This window comes from Armigeres subalbatus, chromosome 1 (genome assembly GCF_024139115.2).
Source record: "Armigeres subalbatus isolate Guangzhou_Male chromosome 1, GZ_Asu_2, whole genome shotgun sequence".
Lineage (NCBI taxonomy): Eukaryota > Metazoa > Arthropoda > Insecta > Diptera > Culicidae > Armigeres > Armigeres subalbatus.
In genome coordinates this window covers 222,901,680-222,927,818 of record NC_085139.1, presented here as the reverse complement: position 1 = coordinate 222,927,818, position 26,139 = coordinate 222,901,680, and the positions used below count along the sequence as shown (strand labels likewise).

General features: G+C 41.7%; 2 protein-coding genes across 6 annotated transcripts in view; both read left to right on the top strand.

Annotated features, from left to right (window-relative positions):
- Positions 1-22,744, top strand: part of LOC134205819 (glutamate receptor ionotropic, kainate 2) — an 86,477-nt gene extending 63,733 nt beyond the window's left edge. For 3 of the 5 annotated variants that reach the window (XM_062681430.1, XM_062681429.1, XM_062681428.1), the window contains exons 4-5: positions 18,830-20,424; positions 20,481-20,928. In XM_062681430.1, the coding sequence (XP_062537414.1) occupies positions 18,830-20,424; positions 20,481-20,913 (2,028 nt within the window). In that variant the 3' untranslated portion in view covers positions 20,914-20,928. Of the gene's footprint in view, positions 1-18,829; positions 20,425-20,480; positions 20,929-20,959; positions 21,076-21,160; positions 21,311-21,665; positions 21,816-22,295 lie in introns of those variants that run through there. The other 2 variants (XM_062681432.1, XM_062681431.1) reach the window with 2 other exon arrangements.
- Positions 22,745-23,481: 737 nt separating this feature from the next.
- Positions 23,482-25,796, top strand: LOC134211349 (nuclear pore complex protein Nup205-like). The gene is made up of 3 exons (XM_062688132.1): positions 23,482-23,688; positions 24,330-24,587; positions 24,696-25,796. Exon 3 carries the CDS (start codon positions 24,798-24,800, stop codon positions 25,731-25,733), a length of 936 nt encoding a protein of 311 aa, XP_062544116.1. The 5' UTR covers positions 23,482-23,688; positions 24,330-24,587; positions 24,696-24,797; the 3' UTR covers positions 25,734-25,796.
- Positions 25,797-26,139: the final 343 nt, after the last annotated feature.

The following is a 26,139-nucleotide window of genomic DNA, read 5'->3' as shown; positions in this document are numbered from 1 at the left end:
GTTGTTCATGATATGAATAACTACAAAAATAAGCTCATGTTTTCTTCAAATTGCATGCATTTATAACAATCAATAGTATTTAGAAATTTAACATGAAAAAAGCTCAAGAAATAATGGTTTTGTTTATATATAATGTAATCTAATTGGAAAGCACCTGCGATTATGACTGGGATTTTTAATTTTCGAACTGTTACTTTCAAGTTAAATTTGATTTCAAATCAGGAAATGAGATGCAGCCTAAGAAGTTCATTGTTTTTCAGGAATTCAAAGAAATGCTCCTAGATTTCTTTGTTGTTTTGGTCAGAAATTATTTCTGAACTTCAAGGCAAGGGAGGCTCGGTGTTAGAAGGAGCCAGGTGAGTTCCAAGGCGTGCACTCTAAGGAGGAGTGTTGGAATATCAGGTAGTAAAATAGAGATACCATACCTCAATTATTAGACTTATTGTTACTAGTACTTATGTTAGACTTATGTTAACTAGTACTATTACCCAACCACTCCAAACTCTAGTTTTTTGAAAGCTGGCATCGTTTTTTTATACTTCATGAATTTCGGATATCTGATCAAACGGGCAATTCCAATATGACTACTAAGTCAGTGAATCCCAAAAATAAACTTCAAGATAATGTGTTTCGCCTTCCAAACAACTTTGTGGCATATGATGGTTCTCCATATGTCTCTGATTCCGTTAGAATAAGCTTAACTTGTGTTCTCATGTATACTGTCAATGCCATAAATTTTAAATTAAAATTATTTTAACAAAAATCTATGCTTGCAGGACTTGTCCTGGAATTTTCTAGATCGGCTACACTTTTTTCGGAAGTCTCCCAGCCGCGCTTTATTATATTCCAAACTACAATCCATTTTTCAGCGGTCATCCCGACGCGCTTTGTGATTTTCCAAACCACAATCCATTTTCCAGCGGTCATCCCGACGCGCTTTGTGATTTTCCGAACCACAATCCATTTTCCAGCGGTCATCCCGACGCGCTTTGTGATTTTCCAAACCACAATCCATTTTCCAGCGGTCATCCCGACGCGCTTTGTGATTTTCCAAACCACAATCCATTTTCCAGCGGTCATCCAGACGCGCTTTGTGATTTTCCAAACCACAATTCATTTTCCAGCGGTCGTCCCGACGCGCTTTGTGATTTTCCAAACCACAATCCATTTTCCAGCGGTCATCCCGACGCGCTTTGTGATTTTCCGAACCACAATCCATTTTCCAGCGGTCATCCCGACGCGCTTTGTGATTTTCCAAACCACAATCCATTTTCCAGCGGTCATCCCGACGCGCTTTGTGATTTTCCAAACCACAATCCATTTTCCAGCGGTCATCCAGACGCGCTTTGTGATTTTCCAAACCACAATCCATTTTCCAGCGGTCATCCCGACGCGCTTTGTGATTTTCCAAACCACAATCCATTTTCCAGCGGTCATCCCGACGCGCTTTGTGATTTTCCGAACCACAATCCATTTTCCAGCGGTCATCCAGACGCGCTTTGTGATTTTCCAAACCACAATCCATTTTCCAGCGGTCATCCCGACGCGCTTTGTGATTTTCCAAACCACAATCCATTTTCCAGCGGTCATCCCGACGCGCTTTGTGATTTTTTAAACCACAAACCATTTTCCAGCGGTCATCCAGACGCGCTTTGTGATTTTCCAAACCACAATCCATTTTCCAGCGGTCATCCAGACGCGCTTTGTGATTTTCCAAACCACAATTCATTTTCCAGCGGTCGTCCCGACGCGCTTTGTGATTTTCCAAACCACAATCCATTTTCCAGCGGTCATCCCGACGCGCTTTGTGATTTTCCAAACCACAATCCATTTTCCACCGGTCTTCCAGACGCGATTTATTGCAATACGAACCACTTTTGTTATAATTTTAAGCGGAAAAGATTGAGATAGGTACGTTGCATTGCTAATTTGATTCGGCGTGGTTCGCGAGTGAAAATCCGGTGATTGTTTTTTTTTGTTCGGTGACAAAATGGCGGATAGTGCCAAAGTTACGTTCCCAAAGTTGGGCTCGAGCAACTGGAGTTCGCGGAAACAGCGAATGGAGTGGTTACTCGAAAAGGAGGACTTATGGGACGTAGTTCGGTTACCTAAGCCGGAAGACGCGGATGAAGACGATGAGTGGCAGGCTCGCGATAGAAAGGCTCGAGCGAATATAGGACTTTTCCTGGAAGAGAGCCAATTTAAAATCGTCAGAGGTTGGTGTCGTATCCATCCGGGAGCTAATTACCACCAGCCGAAACTAGGCCTCAATAGCACAGAACGCGCACGTCTGTTCGTTGGAAACTTCGTCTACAGAATGACCAACCTTCCATTTACCCATTTCATTCAGCCTTCACAATCTTTCATACGAATATTCCCTTCCACTCTATAGCACACGTAAACATTCGTCTTCATTTGATACTCCGGCACTCTGTCGTCGTCATATCCTCAGTTGTATATAGCGTTCGGGACGAAACGAGACCACTGCTTCGTGTGATCATTAGTCCTACTACGGAGGTGACATGCACATTACTCTTCTTCTAAGAATCATCTGTTTCGTATAATCATTTTGATGACAAATATCATTTTCTTTTAAGTGATTAAGGGAGACAAGCATCCAACTTTTTATTTAATGACTATTAATTACCTATTGCCATGAACCAATAATATATTTATTCATGATATAACCTTATCATTATTTATCTTCAATAATGAAATATTGATCAATACAAAATCAATGTTCAGTTACACATCTCTTCACTACAGTTGGGACAGTGCGCGCGGTATGTGCAACATTTCGAATGTTACATTTCCCACAGTGCAGATAAAACTAAAACTGAAAAAAGAATCTGCGTAATTTAACATGAAGTCGTATAATTGGCTTTTAACATAAATTTGAGTTGCAACAAAAGTGGGACTCGCTTAAAAATTGTAAAACTAAAGATGCTGGGAAATTGGGCCGAAGACAATTATGCCGAACCGTCATTAGGCCGAGTGAGAAGTAAGAAGTGAGGAATGAGTAGTGAGTAGTGAAAAGTGAGACGTGAGAAGTGAGAAGAGCGTAATGAGAAGTGAGAAATGAGAAGTGAGAAGTGAGAAGTGAAAAGTGAGATGTGAGAAGTGAGATGTGAGAAGTGAGAAGCGAGGAGTGAGAAGTGAGCAGTGAGTAGTGAGTAGTGGGAAATGAGAAGTGAGAAGTGAAAAGTAAGATATGAGAAGTAAGTACAGTAAATAAGTACATAGTAAGAAGTGAAAAGTATGAAGTAAAAAGTGAGAAGTGAAAAATTTGATGCAAGAAGTGTTATGTGAGGAGCGAGAAAGGGAGAAATATGAAGTGAGATTTAGGAAGAGAGAATGGAAAAATAAGGAAGAAGGAGAGAGATAAAGGTAGAAAATTGATGCGTCTTCCGGTATAAGGTGAAGGAAAGAAATAATGATTTGTTATAATCGCTTCGCCCGATATTAGGTGAAGACGAGTTATAATGCCTTCTTAAAATGAACACGTTTGCCCCGTATTAGACAAAGAGGGTAGATGGACCCGTCTTCAATTGTACACGTTTGCCTGGAGTAAAGCGAAGGAGATAATGCCTTCTGTAAATGATCGCGTTTACGAAGTATAAGGACAATGGAGGAGATATTGCCTTCTTTGAATGAACACGTCAATTTTTCGGTTTATATAATTGATATTTATTGCTAGATGCGATCTCATTCATTATATCTATTCCAGCCAAACTCGTCTACATCAAAGGAAGAGACTACATTTATCATAACCTTATTGCAGGCAAACTCCTACTTGGCTTATTTCGAGCGAACTCCTACTTAATGAATTGATCACATCTACCGTTTCCATATTCCAGGTAGATACACATTTTTAAAGAAGGAATAACATTGTCTCCTTCAGTATGCTGGAACAACACCTACTTTCAAAGTAGTGATCAAATTAATCCATTGCGTTAAATCCGAGTAGATGTACTACTTTTAAAGAAGGGATCACATTCACCGTTGCCTTATTCCGGGCATACGCATTATTTTTTTTAAGGATTCATATCCACGATTACAGTAACTTCTTAAGAAGAGATAGACCTTACATAGGACAGGAGTTTGATTTCACAAATTTTTACCATGATGATTTCAAACGGCATTTCTGTTCGCGATTCTGCTCCACCAAATAAATTCAGCCTATGTTCAACTATTTTAGAAAAAAAATGAATAGGATAACACTTCATTATAATATCTTTATAATTTACCAATAAGATATATAATTTAACAGTAAGGAAGATCAAGGGCATACAATACTATCGAAAGATTTGGTCATGTTCGGCAAAAGAGACACTCTGGAACAAATCTTTGAACGCTGCTCTGTTCGGGCGCTTATAGTCGATGACAATTATGTGTTTGCAAAAAAAATACTTTATTTTCGGGGATTTGTTACATTCGTGGAAATGTTACATTCGGAGAATTGTTACATTCGGGAAAATTGCATTCGGGGAGTTGTTACATTCGGGGAATTTGCATTCGGGAAAATTGCATTCGAGGAATTGGTTTTCGGGGAATTGTCGTACAATCGTCGACAGTAGTGTTTTATTTAACCTAACTGTGTGGTGCGAACTATAGATAGTAGAATCTATAGATGAGCGAAAGCATGGCTGAGTCGTGCACACGTGCATATGACGTCACAGCCCTTAACGTTTCCATTGAAATCATGACGTCATGCTTGGAGTCATTCGTTTGGAGACATCGTTTGGAGACACGTTTGACAGTTCGTTTGGAGACAGTGGATTTATCTTCGCTCATCTATATATTCCACTATCTATAGTGCGAACATGTCTGAAGGTGACGACATGGACCAACACTTGTCGGTCATGGAAGAGTTATTTGATAAATTGACCGCCGCGGGTCAGAATTTGGATGAGTCGCTGAAAATCGCAATGATTTTCAAAAGTGTTCCGCAATCATATCGTGGCTTGGTGCAGAGCCTGCAGTGTCGGGACAATGCTGACTGGACAGTGTTTTCGGTGAAAACTCGGCTGTTGGATGAATTCCGGCAGCGGCAGCAGCAAGGCGATTCCCTTTCATCAAGTGTGAAGGCGATGAAGTTGGCCGCGGATAACAGCAAAGAAGAGCGGCGGTGCTTTTTGTAAACAACCCGGTCATGTGAAAGTTCAACCTAGGAGCGGTCAAGCATTTCCTCGGCTATGATATTCAATGCGAAGATGGAGTATACAGTTTACGATTGAAAACTTACATTGACGAAGTTTAATCTCGAAGATTGCAAGGCATCGAAAACGCCGATGGATGCAGGCTACACAAGGTTCATACGTGACAGTAAACCGTTAAGGGTTACATCCCGCTATACCGAAGCATAGTTGGTTCACTTTTTTACGTTGCGGTTAACGCCAGACCGGACGTGGCCTTCAGTGTATCATTTCTTGGACGAAAAGCAAGTGGACCAACCGAGCAAGACTGGAAAGCCGCTAAGAGAGTCGTCAGGTATCTGAAGGGTACAAAAGAAATGAAGTTGAAGTTTGGACCTGACAACGACGGATGGAATCTTGTGGGCTACTCGGATGCCGATTGGGCCGGTGATCAGGCAAGCCGGCGATCTACAACAGGATTCGTTTTCTTTTTCGGTGGTGAATCTGTAGCCTGGGTGAGCCGTCGACAATCCTGTGTCAGTCTATCCTCTATGGAGGCAGAGTATATCTCGCTGAGTGACACCTGTCAAGAACTCACCTGGCTCCGAAGACTTCTGGCAGATCTCGGAGAGCAGCCGCTTGGGGCCACTACAGTGTTCGAAGACAATCAAAGTTGCCTGAGCTTCGTTCACGCAGAAAGAGCTACGAAACGCTCTAAACACATCGATACTCGGCGACATTTTGTCAAAGATTTGAGCGAGCGAAGCGAGGTGAAATTGCTGTATTGTCCTTCGGAGCAAATGACAGCAGATGCGCTAACAAAACCGTTGGGCGCAACGAGGTTCTGGAAACTGTTGGAGCAGCTCGGAATATCGAACTAAGGGGATTCGAAGTACGCGTTGAGGAGGAGTGTAGGAGAGAACCGCACCTCTATCTTCTCATCTATCTTGGTTCTTTCAACCAACCATCGTTCTAGCAGCGAACTATTGCCAACCTAACACACGAAAACCGAATGCGCCTTTGCGCGAACAATTTTTCTCACTTCCTTTCAGTACTTTGTAAAGTTAACACACGAATTATACTTGCTTAAAAAAGAAACGTGACTTGCGTTTAATTGCCTACGAGCTAAATCCTTTTCCATCTTTTTCGTGGTGTTCGCTTCGCGTAAAGTGGTTCTGCCCACATTTTCTTCATTCCTTCAGCAGATATGTTCATTATAGTTTCCGACGTGTTCATATGATCTTTTTTCATGCGGAAGTCACGAGTCAAGTTGAGTAAATAACTAGATAATTTGAATAAAAAACTAGAATTAAGATTAGTATGGAAATTTTGCATCAAACCCATCAGTAATTCAACCAGGATTTCTTTTTCAAATTTCTCCTGATGAAATACAGGAGAGCTTCTGGACGAAATCCTGGAGGAACTTTCGGACGAAATCCTGGAGAAACTTCTGGACGACATCCTGAAAGAACTTCCGAATGAAATCCTAGAGGAACTTCCGGAGGAATTCCAGGATGAACTTTCGGACGAAACTCTGAGGAACCTTAGGATGAAATCATGGAGGAACTGCTGGACGAAATCCCGTAGGACCTTCCGGACGACTTCCTGGAGGAACTTCCAAACGAAGTCCTGGAGGAACTACCGGAGAAATTCCTAAAAAAAACTTCTGGACAAAATCCTGGAGAAACTTTTGGATGGAATTCTGGAGGAACTTCCGGACGAAATCCTGGAAGAACTTCCGGATGAAATCCAGAATGAACTTTCGGACGAAACTCTGAGGAACCTTTGGATGAAATCATGGAGGAACTTCTGGACGATGCTGGGTCATTAGGCCGAATGGTCATAAGGTCGAACGGTCGTTGGGCCGAATGAGAACTCAGCAGTGAGAAGTGAGTAGTGCGAAGTGAGGAAATAGTAGAACGGAAAGGAAAAAGGGAAGAAAGAAGGAAGAAAACGGAAGAAAGAAGAAGGAAGTAAAAAGAAGGTAGAAAGACCAGGAAAGAAGAAAGAAGGAAGAAATCAGAAGGAAAAGGGAAGAAAGAAGAAGGAAAAGGGAAGAAGGAAGAGGGAAGATGGAAGAAGGAAGGAAGAAGAAGGAAGAAGGAAGAAGGGAGAAAGAAGAAGGAAAAAGGAAGAAGAAAGAAGGAAGACGGGAGAAAGAATCCAGAAAACGGAAGAAAGAAGAAAGAAGAAAAAAGAAGGTAGAAGGAAGAGGGAAGAAAAAAGAAAGAAGAAAGGAGAAGGAAAAAGGAATAAGGAACAAGGAAGAAAGGATGAGGGAAGGAGGAAGAAGGAAGATGCAAGAAAAAAGAAGGAAGAAGACAGATAGAAAAAATAAGATGCAAGAAGTAAAAAGACAGATAGAAGAAGGAAAATGCAAGAAAGGAGAAGGAAGAACGAAGAAAAAAGAAAGAAGAAGGAAGAAGACTGATAGAAGAAGGAAGATACAAGAAGGGAGAAGGAAGAAGGGGTAAGGTGAAGAAAGAACTTCGCACTTTCCACTTTTTGCTTCTTTTAGCTAATTCGACTTAATGGCCGTTCAGCCTAATGACCTTTGGCCAAATTGCCTGACACCTTTCTGGGCGACATCCTGGTGGAACTTTCTGACGAAATCTTGTAGGAACTTCCGGACAAAATCCTGATGATCCTTCCGACGAAATCCTGGAGCAAGCTCCGGATGAAACCCTGGTGGAACTTCCGGACGAAATTCTGGAGGACAAAATCCTGGAGGAACTTACGGATGAAATTCTGGAGGAACTTCCGAACGAAATCCTGGAGGTACTTCCGGACGAAATCCTGGAGGAGCTTACGTTCGATATCCTGAAAGAACTTCCGGACGAAACTCTAAGGAGCCTTCGGGCGAGCTCTGGAGGAAGGAGGACCTGGAGGACCTTCCGGATGCCATCCTGGAGGAATTTTTGAACGAAATCGAGGAGGAACATCTGGACGAAATCCTGGAAGAGCTTCCGGATAAAATCCTAGAGGAACTTCTGGACGACATCCTGAAGGAACTTCCGGATGAAATCTTGGAGGAACTTTCGGACGAAATCCTGAGGATCCTTCGGACGAGATCATGGAGGAACTGCTGGACGACACCCTGGCAGAACTTTCTGACGAAATCTTGAAGGCACATCCTGGCGAAATCCTGAGGAACTTCCGGACAAAATCCTGGAGGAACTTCCGGACGAAATCCTGGAGCAACTTTCGAAAGAAATCCTGATGAACCTTCGGACGAAATCCTGGACGACATCCTGGAGGAATTTTCGCTGGGGGAGCCAAACGACATCCTAGAGGAACTTCCAAACGAAATCCTGGAGGAGCTTCCGGATGTAATCCTGAAGGAACTTCTGGACGACACCCTGCAGAACTTTCTGACGAAATCTTGAAGGCACTTCCTGACGAAATCCCGAGGAACTTCCGGATGAAATCCTGGAGGAATTTCCGGATGACATCCTGGAGAAATTTTCGGACGAAATCCTGGGGGAGCTTCCGAGCGATAGCCTGGAGGAACCTCCGGAGAAATCCTTGAGAAACTTCCGGATGACATCCTGGAAAAACTTTCGGACGAAATCCTGGATGAACTTCCTGACGAAATCCAGGAGGAACATCCAGACGACATTCTGAAGGAACATCCAGAGAAATGCCTGCAGGAATTTCCGGAGGAATTTCTGGATGAACTTCCGAAGAAATTCCTGCAGGAACTTTCGAGCAAAATCTTGAAGGAACTTTCGGACGAAATCCTGGAAGAAATTCCAGACGAAATCGTGAGGAATTCCTGGATGTACTTCCTATATAAAAATATCTGGATGAATGTCCTGAGGAATGTCTTCATAAACTTCCCATCGAACTCATGGAAAAACATCTGAAGCATTCGTAGAGATACTTTTGAAGAAATTTCGGAGAGCTTTTGACGCTTTAAACCAGTCTACGCCGATCCAAGCCGCCACCGCCGATAATCAACGGCAGACAGATGCCTGCGGTAGCAGGCAACAGAAATTTGGGATCGGAAGTGGGGCTGCATAGTAGAGGCGGAAACGAAATCTGTAAACAAGCATTGGCCCAAGTAACACATGCAACATCAATATATTTTAAAAAATATAAAAATGGTTATAGATGAGTTGTATAAATGTTTTACAGTAACTATGAGTTTTAAATTTGTCATGAAACTGTTTCAAATGTTTCACATTTCAATTTTATTCTCAATGTTTCAAGTTCACTTGATAAAAACATTTGGTTTCAGCTTAGCGCAGTAAAACTGATTAAAACTCAAAATCATTATCAATTATTTTGATTTTTAATAAGTCACATTGAAACCTACAGTGAGTCCAAAAAGTATTCGTCTAGCTGTGCGTTTTCTAGAAAATGTCAAAAATATAATCTAGTAAGCTACAAAAAATAAAACTATCGATTACATTGTGTAGCAAAATAATCAATTCATCTTTATTGTTAAAAATCAAACAGAAGAATAAAACAATAACAAAAACAAAGGTAACAAAACATAACAATTCATTAAATACGGGCTCAAAAAGTATTCGTCTATTCAGGTTTAGCGCGCTTTTGAAACGAAAACAGGAGTTGTAGAATGGAATTCAATATTTCGTTGGATTCCCCTGTGTATCTATGACGGGCTGTAGTTCTTGTGGCATGGAACTGACCAAATTAGCCGTAACGGGGGACGGAATATTCTTCCATTCTTCTTTCAACACTAATTTCAATTCGTTGTTGTTGGAAATATGACTTTCACGAATTTCACGAAAAGTTTGTCGTCCAGAACCTTCAAATGGAGTTAAATTGGATTCATATCTGGGCTCTGAAGAGGCGTTTTGAGTTGATTGGGGTATTATAGAGTAGCTACAGCTTAGTACTTTGGGCTGTGTGCTCAATCTAATTATCACCCCGTAAGATGTATGTTCCCTGTAAGCCTAATTTCTTAGCAATGGAGTTCAAATTTTATTTCAAAATGCGGATGAACATTTTGTGATACATAATTCCTTCAATAATGTGAAATTTTCCCACACCGGTTGCGCTCAAGCAGCTCAGAGACCATGACGGAGCCCCCATCATGCTTTACTGCTCAAAAGAGATTCTGCGGCTGTATCTTAATATTCCTTTTCCACCATACCATACATTGGTTATTTGATCCAAATGTGCTGTACTTGCTTTCGTCAGATAATATGACTTGATTCCGAAAGTCATCCTTCTTCCAGCGATATTTTTAGCTGAAATCGAACTGTTTTTGATAATTTGATGGCTCACTTGAATTTTCTTTCGTGATACTCGCCCATTATACCCATACTTTTCACAGGTATTTCTTTTCGTAATGGTTCATATCTGAGCACTTCTTCTCTCCAACTCACTTGCCTATATGGGTGAACTCGTTTTTAAGGATTTTTTTATTTTCCGCACAATAAATCGCTCATCGTTATCAGTTTACCATCGCTGACGACCACTCTGTTATTTGTTTTGATAGATTTTTGTGGCGCTGATGCGACCAATCCCCAATTAAATGGTTGAATTCTTGTTACCCTTGGTCTACCCACATTTCATGCAAAGTCATAAGTCAACTTGCACTAATTATGCAGGCGTAGAATAAGTTTTTTTTTTCATTGGGACTCATCTTTTTACTTTTCTCACCCATGGTGCTTCTATTTTCCGCGCCAAGTTCAAACAAACAAACAAAAACATTATTTGATCTGTCATTGAGTATTGACAAAATGTTGCTAGACATCACTAGAGTGTGCTAGTGTAATTACATGCGAATAAAACTATTATATTCGTGTTTCGCTCGATTATTTTCTGAATAGACGAATACTTTTTGAGCAAGCGAAATTGACGAAATTTAGATATTCTCTACATACCAGAAAAAGTAATTGAAATTTCTATTTGTTTTTGAATAATAATCATGTGTTGATAAGTTTTCTACCAAATTTAGAAGAAAGTTTTTTGATTTCACTTCTATCACGCCTAAGTTTTACATCTTCCTAAAAAATATGCAGCTAGACGAATACTTTTTGGACCCACTGTAATTACACCAAACGGATAAATTGAAACGTCAGAAAGGTTGACGGATTGTTTTCACTGGTTTACATTCGTTTACATCTATGGGAACTATTTTAAATTGAGATTTCTCCTGATAATCAACTTCCATTCTATAATATAATTGGTATATCAAATTATCCCGCATTTAGTGATATCTGAAGTACTTTTATACGCACACTATTGAGTTGAATATGTTCCGAAGCACCGATTATTCCGGATGAAAATGGTTTTGGAAGACAATGACTATGATCTTGATGGGATAGTCTTGCCTGGATGATAGTTATTTAACATCGCTTAACATCGCAATTCTTATTTGCATCACTATCTTGGGAACAAAACAATATTCGAAAACTTCTTCTACAGTTTTCACCATAAATGAAATGTATTAAAATTGTAGTAGAGAAAATTTTACTGTGATTTATTATTGTTGCTGAAAACTCTATTATAACTGGTTTACTACCAGCTGACAATTGAGAAGTGTTATTTCAAGACAAAATTTTCAAATGACTTTATCTGTTTTTTAACAAATTCAAACGACGATTTGATTTGAATCTGATAGTTTTCCACGCAAACCAACACCATCAACAGGTAGCGGAATCCTTCACCTACCTATTGGTAGTGTTGGTTTGTGTGGGAGAGCTATCAGATTCGTCAAATCGTCGTTTGAATCTTTGTTTACAAAAGCAGATAAGTCGTTTTGAAAATTTTGTCTTGATTTAGCTGTTGCTTCTGAGACTTATTGTCTATCCGGAATAAATTTATAACGCTTTTTATACCGAAGTTGGATTTTTCTCCAGATACAGGCAACTTTCCCAACTTCGGAAGTAGTGCGCTGGATTCGCCTAAAGATGCGCTAAACAACGCATCAATTAGTTTGACAAATAAAACTTCGGAAGAAAGTTCGGTTCGGAAGTCCCGACTTCCGAATTCTAACTTGGTGCTACGCCGACAATATATAGAACACATAAAATCATTTATCAGCAGTAGAAATACTAGAATAAGAGATCGGCGAAGACGCCATCTTGTTTCCAATCGAACCGTCAAAAGCGGTTCCAATTCGACTTGTTTACTTTTTGCTTCCATAAGAAGCTAGCAAAAGCTCAAGTGCTGCCAGTGTTATTTTCACGATTTCATACATTTCATACGTTGCCATTTCTACAGTTTTCACTCTGCCGGTTTCTGATTATAGGGTTGCTAATCAGCAGGTACGCATAGGGCTACCATATTTATGTCAAATAAGAAATTACCTACAATTAGATAAAAGAATAGCTAATGAATTTATTCATCCCATTTCTCGCACGTCATATGGAGTCAAATTGCATTTTGCACATTTCTTTATAGTTCACATGTATATTCAATGATTGCTTCAAACCTGGGTGGTGCGGATAGAATCGATTTGGTTGTCAAACTGAAGCCAAAATTTTCTATTGTGCCGGAGCCAAACATGATAGATTGTGGTTATGTTCGTTTCTGATCTAATATTGAGAAGTATTGTTATTATTTTGGGAAAAAATAAAAATAAACTTTGTTTGAGTTTTGTATTCTTTGTAACAAATATTCTCACATTATATTTCGAGTGGAAAATTAGTGGGAATGCAACTAAAAAGCATTCGTTACGAAATTTCACGAGATTCAGCAGCTGATCAGAGCATGAATGTATGTAAACAATCGTAAAGTCATGTAGAGTCTAGCGCATTTGTGCGCTCTCATGCAGCGTGGAAAGAGAAATTCGAAGAGCGGGAAATGTTTGACAGCCAAGTAACTGCAAAATAATTTTGTTTATGGGAGTGATTTCAAAATATCCCTCTGCTCGCTTGAGCGCAGAAAAGCGGCTCTATCCGCAGTACCCAGCTTCAAACTAATCAAAATTAAAAACCTTGATTTTTTTTAGAAAATATGAACATCCAATCAGCATAACAATTGTTGCCTGCGCATGATTCAGAAGGTTTTATTCCTGGTGGTTAGATTTTTGTTACACTATTAGTGTAAAAAAAACTTACATCATTAAGGCACCAGTTTGTGTACGCACAATTTTTGGTGTTAATGTCCTTCAAAATCAAAATCGAGACACTGAAGACGGTTTTACTGTTGAGGTCGATATACGTACATGAAAAGTTACAACCAAGTGATGGAATTAAAAGTTATAGTATCAACAAGTCATATGTTAGGTGATATTCTACATTATTAGAAAATGTGTTTTGACGGTAAAACGTAATTTAGCAAAGATTTTAACAGCAATCCATAAATGAGCTTAAATATTATACATTTTCGATACATTGTTAAAATTGAGATTTTATTTATAAACTTTCTAATAAATATATTCTAATCTATGTAAGTTTCAATAGATTAGAATATATTTGCTTCTTATATCCAGTTTATACTAACCGAAATTAACCTGCCCAAACCTGACCCTGACAATCAAGTGAATAGCGGTTCGCAAGGGTGATCAGTTCGTCAATAACTCATTTCAGCGGCTGTTTTCTGGTGAACTTTAGGTTTGATGTTTTTTTTTCTTCCACAGAATTTTATTCCGAAAAAATCGGATTATTCTTTTACAAAAATACGGTTAGTAACCCTAGATCTAATGACTGTTTCCAATATGGTTATTCAGTTTCCGCGAGCAGTAATGGCCGCCAGCTTGCCTCAGGTTAGTCTCTGATTTGACGTTTCTGGAGGTCAACTGCACCACCATACGAGCATTTTGATCAATGTGGTATATAAGAAGGCTGGAGTTCACTGAATCAGCACCTTCTTATAGGCAACATTGGTCAGATTGCTCGGAGGGGTAAGTGCAGTTGACCTCGGGACACCTCTAGTCAGAATCTAAACCGCAAGCAGGCTAGCGGCCATTACCGCTCGCGGAAAACTGGATACATTTCTAATATATTTTTCCATTTTCAAGCAATTTTATTGCAGTTTTCATGAGGCGCTTGGAAAATTAAAGATTAAAATGGTTATGTTCACCATAAATCCAAAACCGCAATAGATTTTTTTTATATTTAGCGGTACAATGCACTTTAACATTTATTTTACCATTATGAATTAAAACTAACATTGCATTTGTGACAGATGATCATCCAGGTTTCGAACTGATGTTTTTATGAATCACTACAGAACCATTGTTGGCAATATTGTAGACTTGTTTACTTTTCACTTATTGTTTTATATTGGTTATAAATATGCAACCGTAACAAATGAATTAAAACTTACTTTATGTTTTATATTGACTCCACCTCTTGCGCTTTTTTCGTTATAATTGGGATATATAAAAGTGACAGCATAAAAAATGAAGCAATCAAGTTAGTTATAAATAGTTTAAGTAAACTTATGTATGATTAGGCGTGTTGCTTGGGGGACTGGAACCCAGTGGGACATCGCAGCAGAGGCAGACCCAGAGGCTCTTGGCGGCGAAGCCTCAATAAAGAAATAAAAGAAGTCGACCGAAATCTAACCTGGCAACAGGTTAAAGCGATAGCTGGGCAACGCTCAGGATGGAGATCTTTCAAGTCGGCCCTTTGCACCACCGGAGGTGTACAGGATCCATAAGTAAAGTAAAGTCGGTAGGTCTTGCGTCGATGACAGTCCAGGTACGACTCCTCGATCAGTCCGGTTTTTTCTGGTCTGCTGTCTCCTCGTGATTGACATAACTATTCTGAGAAGTAAGAAAACTAGAAAAACTACAATTGTATCAAAAGAGGGTTCTGTTTTATAGGACAAAATAGGTGGAGAGTACAGTGACATTGTAGCAATCGAACGCCATTGGGGCAGCATGAAACTCTAGCTTCGATTAGCTGTTTTCCGAAGTCATCCGTCATCGTAATAATCTTCTGTAATAAGAATACCGACATGCGCTGCGTCTAACAGTGTTCAGCTCGTTTGCGAAGTGATTTTGTATGGGAATGAGAAATATTTCATGTTCCTATTTTGACAACGTCGTCACTTTTTATTACAGCCACTTTATTTCGCAGGTGGCAGATTCTTTTAGAAAAGCCGGATAAAAATAACTTGTGAAAGTTGGTTAACAATAGTTTTGGGAGCCTAATTGAGTACAAAGTCAGTGGAACCGTTTTTACCGTGAGGATGGAAGTACTGGTGGAAAATTCGGCGAAACCTCCGAGCCGATTCTACTGTCATTCGTGTCAGCATTAGCATTGAGCATTTCGCACAAATTCGTAGGTGGTACAAGCCAAGACTATTGTATGACAGTTGCATCACTTTCATCCGTTACCACAGATATTGATTTGGGACTAATCATATCCCTTAGATGGGAGCAATGCACTTTCCAATAGTCGAGATCTGTCCTGGTCACGTCCTTGCGAATGCTGAGGAATGGGAAGGATAGTTCTAGAGTGCTTTGAAAATAGGTCGTATGTGCAAAAGAGAGTCTCTCTTGGATCTATTCTCTTTCAATTATTACAAAACTTTACATAAGTTTACTTCAAATTTCTTGGCAGATATCTTTGTCTATCATGCCGAAGTGGAAATGTTGCAAAACATGCAAAACTAGCCGATATATTAGCGAAAGAGAGCGTGATCAAAGAGAATCTCTCGTTTGCACATACGACCTATTCTCAAAGCAATCTAGAGTTAGTTAGACACCTACTTTAAGAAAGATGTAGAGAACTCTACGACCTCTCATACACGCAAGAAAATTGACTCCTTAAATGTATGTGAAATGACCCATAATTTGCTAAATTTCCCATTCTCATCAATTTCATTTGATTCTAATGATAATCATTCTTGCGACACATAGCTTGTATTTGACCAAGGCTTGAATTAAATGGCTTATTGAATGTCCTCCTAGCATTCACCGACCAACAGATATGCTCATCAAGTTCATGACGTGTTTAATAAAAAATGGCACCCGTGGAAAATTTGTGAAGTCATTGCGTTCGTCGAGGCGTTCGTGGTCGTGCTTTCATTTTCAGTTTTAGCTTCGAATTACTTGAGTTGGTGAGTATTTTTTATTATAAAATCATAAAACTTACAATATAATAATAAAATATATCAACTTATAGGTGCTGAGTTCGAAGACGCCACCAGCTGATGGAGGAAAATCCCGAGTCAGATCCATCGTCCGAATCCCATGCTCTAGCGAAAACCAATAAGAAAAACATATATATCGATTGCTGGATCCGGTGCACTACATGGTCGGGGTTCAGCCAAACCACAACAAGCGGCTTTTTCTGACTTTGTCCACAAGAAGAAAACGGGAAGTGTTTTTTGTCAATTCATGTGTACATTTGTTGTACAATTATGGCGTAGAACGATGTCCGATGCGATTTGTGATTAATTGAATCTGTTCGAAAAAAACTTTGGCAAAAGAATTGAAATTTTCTTTGGCATTTGATGTGATTTGGCAGAACTCCGACCACATATGTATTTCAGATCCCACCGGCAAATGCCGTAGTACGGAAAATTCACGACTCTCAGGTCACGACAGCGTATCAGACAACTTCTATCGACGGCGAGATCGAGATTGTGAAGCTTTCTCTCGCACTCAACATCAAAAGCGGTGTAACTTCTAAATGAGAACAGCTCACAGCTTCCAATGTTGAGTTTTGGCTGAAATGGAGAAACCCAGCTCCGCTAGTCAAACTTTTCGGAATCAAATAGAAGTTATAAATATCTTGTGATAGAAGAATAAAATATGCATTTGTATCAATTGCTTGCTATACTTTAAATGATTTTCATTTTTTCTTAAAATAGAAATATACAAAAAATATAAAAAAGCAGTATTTCAAACCATTTGCAGCATGAATGTATTTCATTAATAAAGACTATAAAAAGTATGTGCCAATTTTATGGATCCCATATTATGCTAATATGAATTAAATAGAACTGAACATTGGAGAAAATCCATGAGCTTTACACATACTTTTTATTGGGCAAACCCCATTGCAAAAATCCATGTGGGTCGGCACATGAATCTGATGGGCTTTTTTGCTTGAGTGTAGGTGCCACGGGAGGTTTTGGGATTGTGTGGAAGGTTATAACAGTAGAAATCATTTTGGTAGAACGTGAAACACAGAAATAACTAAGATATAAATACAAAGTAGGAAAGGGACGATCCTGGAATTGAACCCACGACCTCCTGATCATAGGCAGATGCGGTAGCCGCTAGACCACCGAGCTCGTCCTGATTCTACTGTCATTCGTGTTCAGTAGAAATTGATCAAGTTTTATCGAATTTTACTTGTCCGATTTGTTCCGAAGGATTTATCGAAGAACTGCCGGCTGCCGATAGGAGCAATAATTCACCTTCACCGCTTCCAGCAGGATCCGATGATGAGGCAATAAGACTGGTGAGCGAAATCTTCAGCAACAGTATCCTACCTCCTCTTTTGCTATCAACTGCTGTTAAAAGTCCCGTAGCAGATTGATCCCTACTCACGTGGTACGGTGATCGTGTGACTGGCCAAGTAGTGCAGACAGTGTTCGTGAGTGGCTTTCAACTATCGAAAGGTTAAATTCCCGGAAAAGCCGCGAGACCGACAAGGAAACCCTTGCGCGTCGTTAAGTGGTGCCGAGAAGAAGCCTCGACAAGTAGCTAAGCCCCGTCCTCGTGTTTTACCCACTACGGCCACGGCGGCTGTTCTCTCCACGAAGCCACGATCCGGTCCCGTCGTCAGTCAACCCGCCGAGAAGAAGCCTCGACAAATAGAAAGCCCTCGTCCTCGAGTTTTATAACTACGAAGCCACGATCCTACAACCGACCCGCGGAGCAGAATCGTCGACAAATTGCAAAGCCCTCGTCCTCGTGCTTGTCCATCGCGGCCACGCTGGCTGTTCCCTCCGTGAATCTACGATCCGGACCCGCCGAGAAGAAGCCTCGGAGAGTAGAAAAGCCCTCGTCCTCGAGTTGTATAACTACGGCCACGCCGGCTGTTCTCTCCACGAAGCCCCGATCAGGTACCGCCGAGAAGAAGCCTCGACGAGTAGCAAAGCCCTCGTCATCGTATTCAACCTTTCGGCCACGCCGGCTGTTCACTCCGCGAAGCCGGGATCCTACCAACGAAAAGAAGCCGCCGCCTCGAAGAATCACAAACCTGTCGTCCTACGGCCCCGCCGGCTGTCCACTTCGTGAAGCCGAAATCCGGTCCCGCCTGCAGACCAACCCGCTCGACGAACCCCACCACAGTTATCTTCGTGTCCAACTAGCAGCCCTGCCGGCTATCGACGGTAATGAAGAGTCATCCAAGGTACGTCACCCGTGCGCATGTCGACAATGCGCCCCTACGTTTTAATCGGCCGCATCAATTCCTTATCCCTTTTTACTAACCCACTAAAAATAAATTTTAAATAAAAATGTATTTAAATAGTCAATTTCTTTCATACGCTAGCCCTATGCATGTAAGTGCGCCGTTGTCTTGTCCTCCTTCTGCCTGAATGCCTTGAGCAAGTAAGGCACCCCTGAGAACCCCAGCAATGAACTAGTCGGGGACATGTGGACGTCCACTGCATAGACGGCGGACGTCACTGGCAGTTACAAACAATGAAATTGAAAAAAAAACTTGCGTTGGGCTGAAGCTATTTCACTGAAGTAATAAGTAAAATACTAGAAGATGAGTCTGAAAGATATGTTACGTAATTTTGTTCATCATTTCATAAGAATGAAACTAATTTACTTTCATTACCCTTATCCATCATTTCAGTCCGGCGTGGCAGCTATCTTCGGACCGAGTTCACCGAAATCGGCCGTCCACGTGAACAGCATATGCGACGTCAAGGAAATGCCCCACATCGAAACCCGCTGGGACGCCCACACCCGTCTACCGACCATCAACATACACCCGCACCCCACGATCCTCGGTCGGGTCTTCCTCGATCTGGTGGTGGCCTTCGAATGGAAGGACTTCACCATCATCTACGAATCGGGACCCTGGCTGCCGGGCTTATCGGAACTGTTGAAGATGTACGACCCCAAAGGCTACACCGTAACGGTCCGGCAGCTGGACCTCAAGCTGAACGGAAACTTTCGACCAGTGCTGCGGCGCGTTAAAATGTCCGAAGACAATCACATCATTCTGGCGTGCTCAATCGATTCGATGCCGGAGGTTCTGAAGCAGGCCCAACAGGTGGGATTGCTGACCGACTATCATCAGATCATCATTACCTCGCTGGACTTGCACACGATCGAGCTAGAACCGTACCAATACAGTGGAACCAACATCACCGGAGTCAGAATGGTCGATCCGGAGGAGGAGAAAATCCACCAAGTTACGGAGTTTCTGAACGCTTCGCAAATATCGAAAACACTGGAGTTAAATGAGGGACTGAACCCGGCAACGATGCGCGTCGAAACGGCACTGATGTACGATGCGGTTCTCGTGTTTGCAGAAGCGCTGCGGCACTTGATCGGGATCGATCCTCCGCACCTGTTGGAAACGATGCCGCTGAAGTGCGATGAAGACGATACGTGGCACAGTGGATACAGTATTATCAACTATATGAAGTCATCTACGGTGCATGGGCTGACGCGGGGGGTGAAGTTCGACCACGAGGGCCATCGGTCGGATTTCCTGCTGGACATTGTCGAACTTGGACCAGCTGGATTGGAGAAGGTCGGCGTTTGGAACTCGACCGAGGGATTGAACATTACGCGGAAGAAGGAACAGATGGCACTGGCTTTCGACGACGGAACTCTGCAGAATCGTACTTTTATCGTTTTGACGGCTATTTCTCCGCCGTACGGGATGCTGAAGGACTCGCCGACCCGGCTGACCGGTAATGATCGGTTCGAGGGGTTTGGAATCGATCTGATTAACGAGCTGTCGTTGATGTTGGGTTTCAACTACACTTTTGTGCTGCAGGAGGACGGTGTCTACGGTTCGTTGAATCGCGAAACGGGCAAGTGGAACGGAATGGTGCAGGAGTTGTTGGAGTGGCGCGCGGATTTGGCCATTACGGATTTGACTATTACGTCGGATCGTGAGAGCGCCGTGGATTTCACGATGCCTTTTATGAATCTCGGCATTTCTATTCTGTACAGGAAGCCCACAAAAGAACCTCCATCGCTGTTTTCCTTCATGTCTCCGTTTTCTAAGCAAGTTTGGTTGTATCTGGGCGGTGCTTACATGATGGTGTCGATGTCGTTGTTTATTTTGGGTCGTCTTTCACCGAAGGAATGGGACAATCCGTATCCTTGTATTGAAGAACCGGAAGAGTTGGAAAATCAATTTAGCTTGAGCAATTCTATGTGGTTCACAATCGGTGCGTTGCTACAACAGGGTTCTGAAATTGCACCAAAGTAAGTATTGTTAAAATCGTTTGAAGATTCATCAAATTGAAAGTGTCTTCACACAGGGCTTCGTCAACCCGTGCCGTAGCGTCAATCTGGTGGTTCTTCACGCTGATCATGGTTTCATCCTACACTGCCAATTTGGCTGCGTTTTTGACGGTCGAGCAAATCAGTTCGCCAATCAGCAATGCAGAAGATCTGGCTGCAGCCAGTGGCACCATCAAGTACGGAGCCAAACGCGATGGCAGTACGTTCAGCTTCTTCAAGGACGCTGAATACAAAACGTACCAGAAAATGTTTCAGTATATGTCGGATAACCCAGATTTGCTAACCTCATCAAACCCGGAGGGTCTAAATCGTGCCAAAACGGAAAACTATGCTTTCTTGATGGAGTCTTCCTCGATTGAGTACATTATTGAGCGGGAGTGCGATGTAACACAAATCGGCGGATTGTTAGACGACAAAGGCTACGGAATTGCGATGAGAAAGAGTAAGTAGCTTTTCGTGGGCAGTGCAGAAGGGTGATGAAAATCTTTTCTTCCAGATTCTCCGTACCGGAGCGCTCTTAGTGAAGCGGTTCTTCGGCTCCAAGAGCAGGGCGTGCTCACATCCCTGAAACGTAAATGGTGGAAAGAGAAACGAGGTGGTGGCGCTTGCTCGGTAAGTCACCAGCGTTCCGGGTCTCTGGAACTCATTTCGACTTTTACTCTAGTTTAAAAATAAAATATAAACGAATATCCATTAGAATGCAATGGAGGAAAGTGGTGCCCTTGCTCTGGAAGTTGCCAACGTAGGAGGCGTATTTGTTTTACTGATCGTGGGTTGCTTCGTCGCTCTGTTCATTAGTTTCTGCGAGATGATGTGTGACGTTCACAGCCGGTCTCGGGAGCTAAAGGTTCGATTAATAATGATTCATGCATAACTATTGTTTTATTCATAGAATAGAACTACATCTAGGTCGGGCATGTTTCCTGTGGTACCGTGCAAAAGTCTCAGTTTTGCCCTCTAATTGAATAGTTCCCGTTCAGTTTTCCATAATGCTGTCAATATTTCCGTGAGAAAGCTTCGATACCCTCCCAAATTGGACATAGATACAACCCTCGGATCCTCCCGGGCTTATTCGTAGTGAATAGACGAGTTGACCCTCCCCCTTTTTTGTGATCGTCTCCTATTCTAAACCCAGTGATTGTCCCGGAATGGATCGCACACTAACCGCACGCTAACACGACCCCTTCATACATCTCTTGCAGCAAAGTTCCGCAGACGATGGAGCCGAGGAGCTTGGTATGGACAACGTGGGCGGTGTGTTCTTCGTCCTTTGTGTAGGTTGTTCCGTAGCTTTAGTCATCGGCTGTTGCGATCTACTGTGTGAAATTTCGAAGCTCGCTCGACAGAACAAGGTAAGAAACGGAGGTTGCGTACACTGGGTTTGTATTTTCGTCGCATTTGCGCTTACTAATTACCAATAAATACTAAAGAAAAAACGATTTTCAAATTCTAAAACAAAATATTGCAAATAGCTTGTAGTACGCATGTTGTAAATAACCTAAACCTTCCGACTTTCTTACTTCTGCTTTATTTTGAAGATGTACTAAAAAGGGTAAGTAAACGATATGCTTATAACATTGATAGCAAAGTTATATAGAACTGAAGAATCCACCAACCAATCATCCGAAGTTATTCCATATATCCATACCTACCTTTCTTTGGAACATGCACACATGAACTGTTTTATCATTACATGGAAATTATCGACTAAACTTTCATTATCACACAGAAAATTTTAACATTTTCATCAATTCCCTACCATGGAGGATTCTGCAGTCACATTGATCAGCATCAACCCGTCTACAAACCTTCCTTCCACTTCCCACCCGCAGGTTCCCTTCCGTGATGAGCTCATGGCCGAACTGCGGTTCGTGGCCAAGTGCTCCGGCAACACGAAACCCGTCCGCCATCGAAAGAGTTCGTCCGGTTCGCGTCATTCGTTGGAGTCGGGCCTGTCGGAGCAGCCCTCTGGCGAGGGGTCCCCCGGCGGCGATCAACAGGCGACCTGCAATGGCAAGTCGTCACTCAACGTGCAGCTGAAATCCAACGGCCGGAAGGCGGCGCTGGACGATTAAGGTTGAGTTTGAGGACGTAATAAATTTATCTTGGAAACCGTTCATAGTAGAGTGATTTAGTTCAAATAATGCAGAAATAGAAGAATTATTGAATACATTTGGAATAACAAAATGCTGTTTTGAAGATCAAAGAATCTCTAACGTAATATTTGATTGTTTTTCTGTATGACTATTGAATAAAAGCAATTGTTTTGTTAAAAATTTGACCTCATAGTTATCATCACCTCATTGCTTGACTTAAATATTCCGAAAGTATGACATTTCCCTGCAGCCAAAATGTTATTTACGGGACCCAGGAGGTTATCTAAGGTCTTAAGAGCATATTGCTTGGTGTTTTAACTGGACCGCTACTTACCAGGCTTATGGATCCAGAAGCTATTGCGGGCAGTTACAGTGTCTAAAAATGAAAGCCGATTTTGATAGTCTATGCAAAATGGTTCCGAATGGCCCATATTCAAGGCTTTCAAAGAGAACCAAGACCCTTTTATATAACGGACTGAGGGGACTGAGCAAGGTCCGTTATGCAGCAGAACATCGTCACCTTAATAAACACCTTAACTGTTGGGATAAAAGATATTTTAGTTACTAGATAAAGATTGTCGCTACTGTTCCCTTTGTTCTGCTGTCCGAAACATGTGTGGTACATACCTGTCAAATCGTATGGATTTTCCTTCTTTGACATTTAGCTCCCCTATCCTCGCCAGCAAAAGATGTTCCGGACAGCGACGACAGCGACAATCTTTATCTAGTAACTAAAATATCTTTTGTTGGGATGACCACCCTACGACCCTGAAACGCACCATCTATTTAACGGTGGGCTCATCGTCTGTCACAATCTGTCAGAGTGACTGACGTCTACCGAGCGAGAGGACCGAGAACGAGAGGAAGCAATCTGTCAGCCGACAGCAACAGACATTCATTCATTGAGTGCATTCACCACCACTGCAACAGTAACCACACCGCGTTTTTAAATTGTTATCATAATTAGTTTTAAACAAAGATTTAAATCTGTTTGTTGGGTAAATCATCAGCCCAAGAATCACAACAAAGTGGCGACGAGTTTATTCAGTGTCGGCTTCGCGAAATTCCGTCGGGAAAAGTTAACTTTTCGGTCAACAAGAATACCGCGTGTGTGCAGTGAAAAGTTAAGGTTAGCAGCATAATGGCGGATCCAACTGTACAGCAGGCATCAGGAGCCGCATCACAGAATTCCAACCAGATGCTGATGCAAATCCTCCAACAGCAGCAGTTGTCGAGGGACGAAATTGAGTTAGATTCGCTCTCTAGCAACATCACTCAGTTCGTTTATGATCCGGAGCAGGGCTGTACCTTTGACTCTTGGTACGCATGGTATGCGGATTTGTTCGACAAAGATGCAGAAAAACTCGACGATGCTGCGAAAGTCCGATTGCTGATGAGGAAATTGAATCCAGCAGCGCATGAACGGTTCACAAATTTTATTTTGCCTAGACTATCAAAAGAGTTAACATTCAGTGAAACAGTCGCGAAATTGAAACAATTTTTGGATCTCCATTTCAGGGTTGGTCATTTCTCACACTTCGTCTTGAAATGTGTAGAGAATTTACAAATAAAGAGAAGTGTATTGATTCACACTCGAGAGCGTTCACACGTACGTGCACAGAGCAAAAAAAAGTTGGGATTTCTACATTTTCTACATTTTATTTTAAGAGTAAGGGAATCTTGGTATTTTTAGTGCTATAATATTTGAATTGAATGCAAAATGTTTGATTTGAATGTTTTTATCCCAGTGTAAAATTGTTGTTTTCACAGTGAAAACAATCAAAACAAAATTAGTAAAATAATCGAATTTATTCTTTCTGTCAAACAACAACAACAACAAAAATACTCAACAAGGATGAAAAATGTTGAATGTCATTCGATTCGGCGCCAATTTTTCAACGTTTTCCAGTCCAAGTGCTCAGAGATCTCCAACGATGACATCGGCCGTATTCTGCTGAAAAGTGAAGAGCAAACTGCCAAACGACTGTTTACGGAACCGTAATTTATTCAGTGATTTATTGAGTAAAGGTTTGTAGATTGTTGTGTTATTTTGCCAGAATTTTCGCGATGAAATTTTGAACCCATTATGTAGGGTTATGTTTGTAACAGTCCATTGTTATTTGCATTCCATTTCAGCCACTCCGGACGATATGTGGACCCCGTTCAAGCACCTCTTCAATAGTATCGAGTCGTTCCTGTCGGCGTCCGGCAGTAGCACTGGGCAACAGCAGGAACAAAATGTGGCCAGTCTGGATGCGCTGCTGCGAAAGCATAAAGCAGAATCTCATCACCCTGCTGCAAAATCCACCGAAGAATGCCAAAAGCCAGGAGGCAATCCGAGTCGGGATTACGAACGGAATAACGTTGCCTGAGTTTGGGCACACTATTCTGTCAAAGGACCTGGTGGACGAGAGTGTGATTATATCCGATATGTACGATTTGAACGAGTACATTGCGCTGGAATTGCTTTGCACAGCGCAGCAGCAGATGCCGAATCATCCGGGGCTGCCGCGGGGCTTGGTGGCAGTATTGCTTTATTACCATGGGAGAAAGTCACTAATTGCGAGCTTGAAGGAGTTGTTCCAAGCCCGGGCTGCGGCTGGTGTAAGTTGGTGCACGGATGCGCCGCACGAGATAACACAGCTGATCACATCGTACACGAATGGGCTTGTGGCTGATGGAGTGCTGAATAAAATCGTGGATTTGCTGGGGGTGTTGGACGTAACGAAAGAACTGGACGTTCTGACGACGAATCGGGCGCTGGGTCCGCCGAAGCATTTTCATCAGGTGCTGGATTTGTTCGAGAAGATTCGGGTGCTGTTGGCAACGTGTTTGTTTAACTGGGCGACACAGTGCGGGCTTCCACAGGGAACGACAGTGAAGTTGATCCGATACTTGGCCAAGTACAAGTCGACAGTATCGAACGGAGGAGTGGACAATAAGATGCTGGCGCTGCAGATGGCGTTGATGTACGGGTTGGATATGACCGTGATTCAGAGCCGGGAGGATGGGGAGGAGGTCGTGAAACGGCTGCCAATGGTGAGGGATCCGGAGTTCATCGAGAAGGTGATGGATTCAGTGTGTTCATGTTGGGAGTGCGAAGGTTTGCGATCGGTTTCGTTGTTCACGTTTGGGATGGATTTTTATATATTTTATATGTATAATTATTTTTAAATTGTTTTTTCTTATTGTATATAAATATAGTTTTTTTGAATAAAAATAATAAATGAAACGAAACGGAATATTTATTTTGAATACGTAAAATGACATGCTACTACTGACATACTAGACTCAAATTGAAAGCGCGCATAACTTGTTATTTTGAAAGCTAAACTGTTAATTCGAAAGTAAAATACACATTTAGTTTTGAGAGGAAAATGTCATTTCCAAAAGTCAACTCCTGTGACAATTCTTACCGATGTGACATTCTTGCGCTTGTAGATTTAACAGTCGTATACTTTCTACTGAAAATCACTAACGAATTTTCTCAACTTTACTAACGTTTCTTTGACTTTTACCAACTATTTTTTTTGTGTGTATTGACACTTTTCTTCTGTGCTACCACTCAACTCCTTGTCGT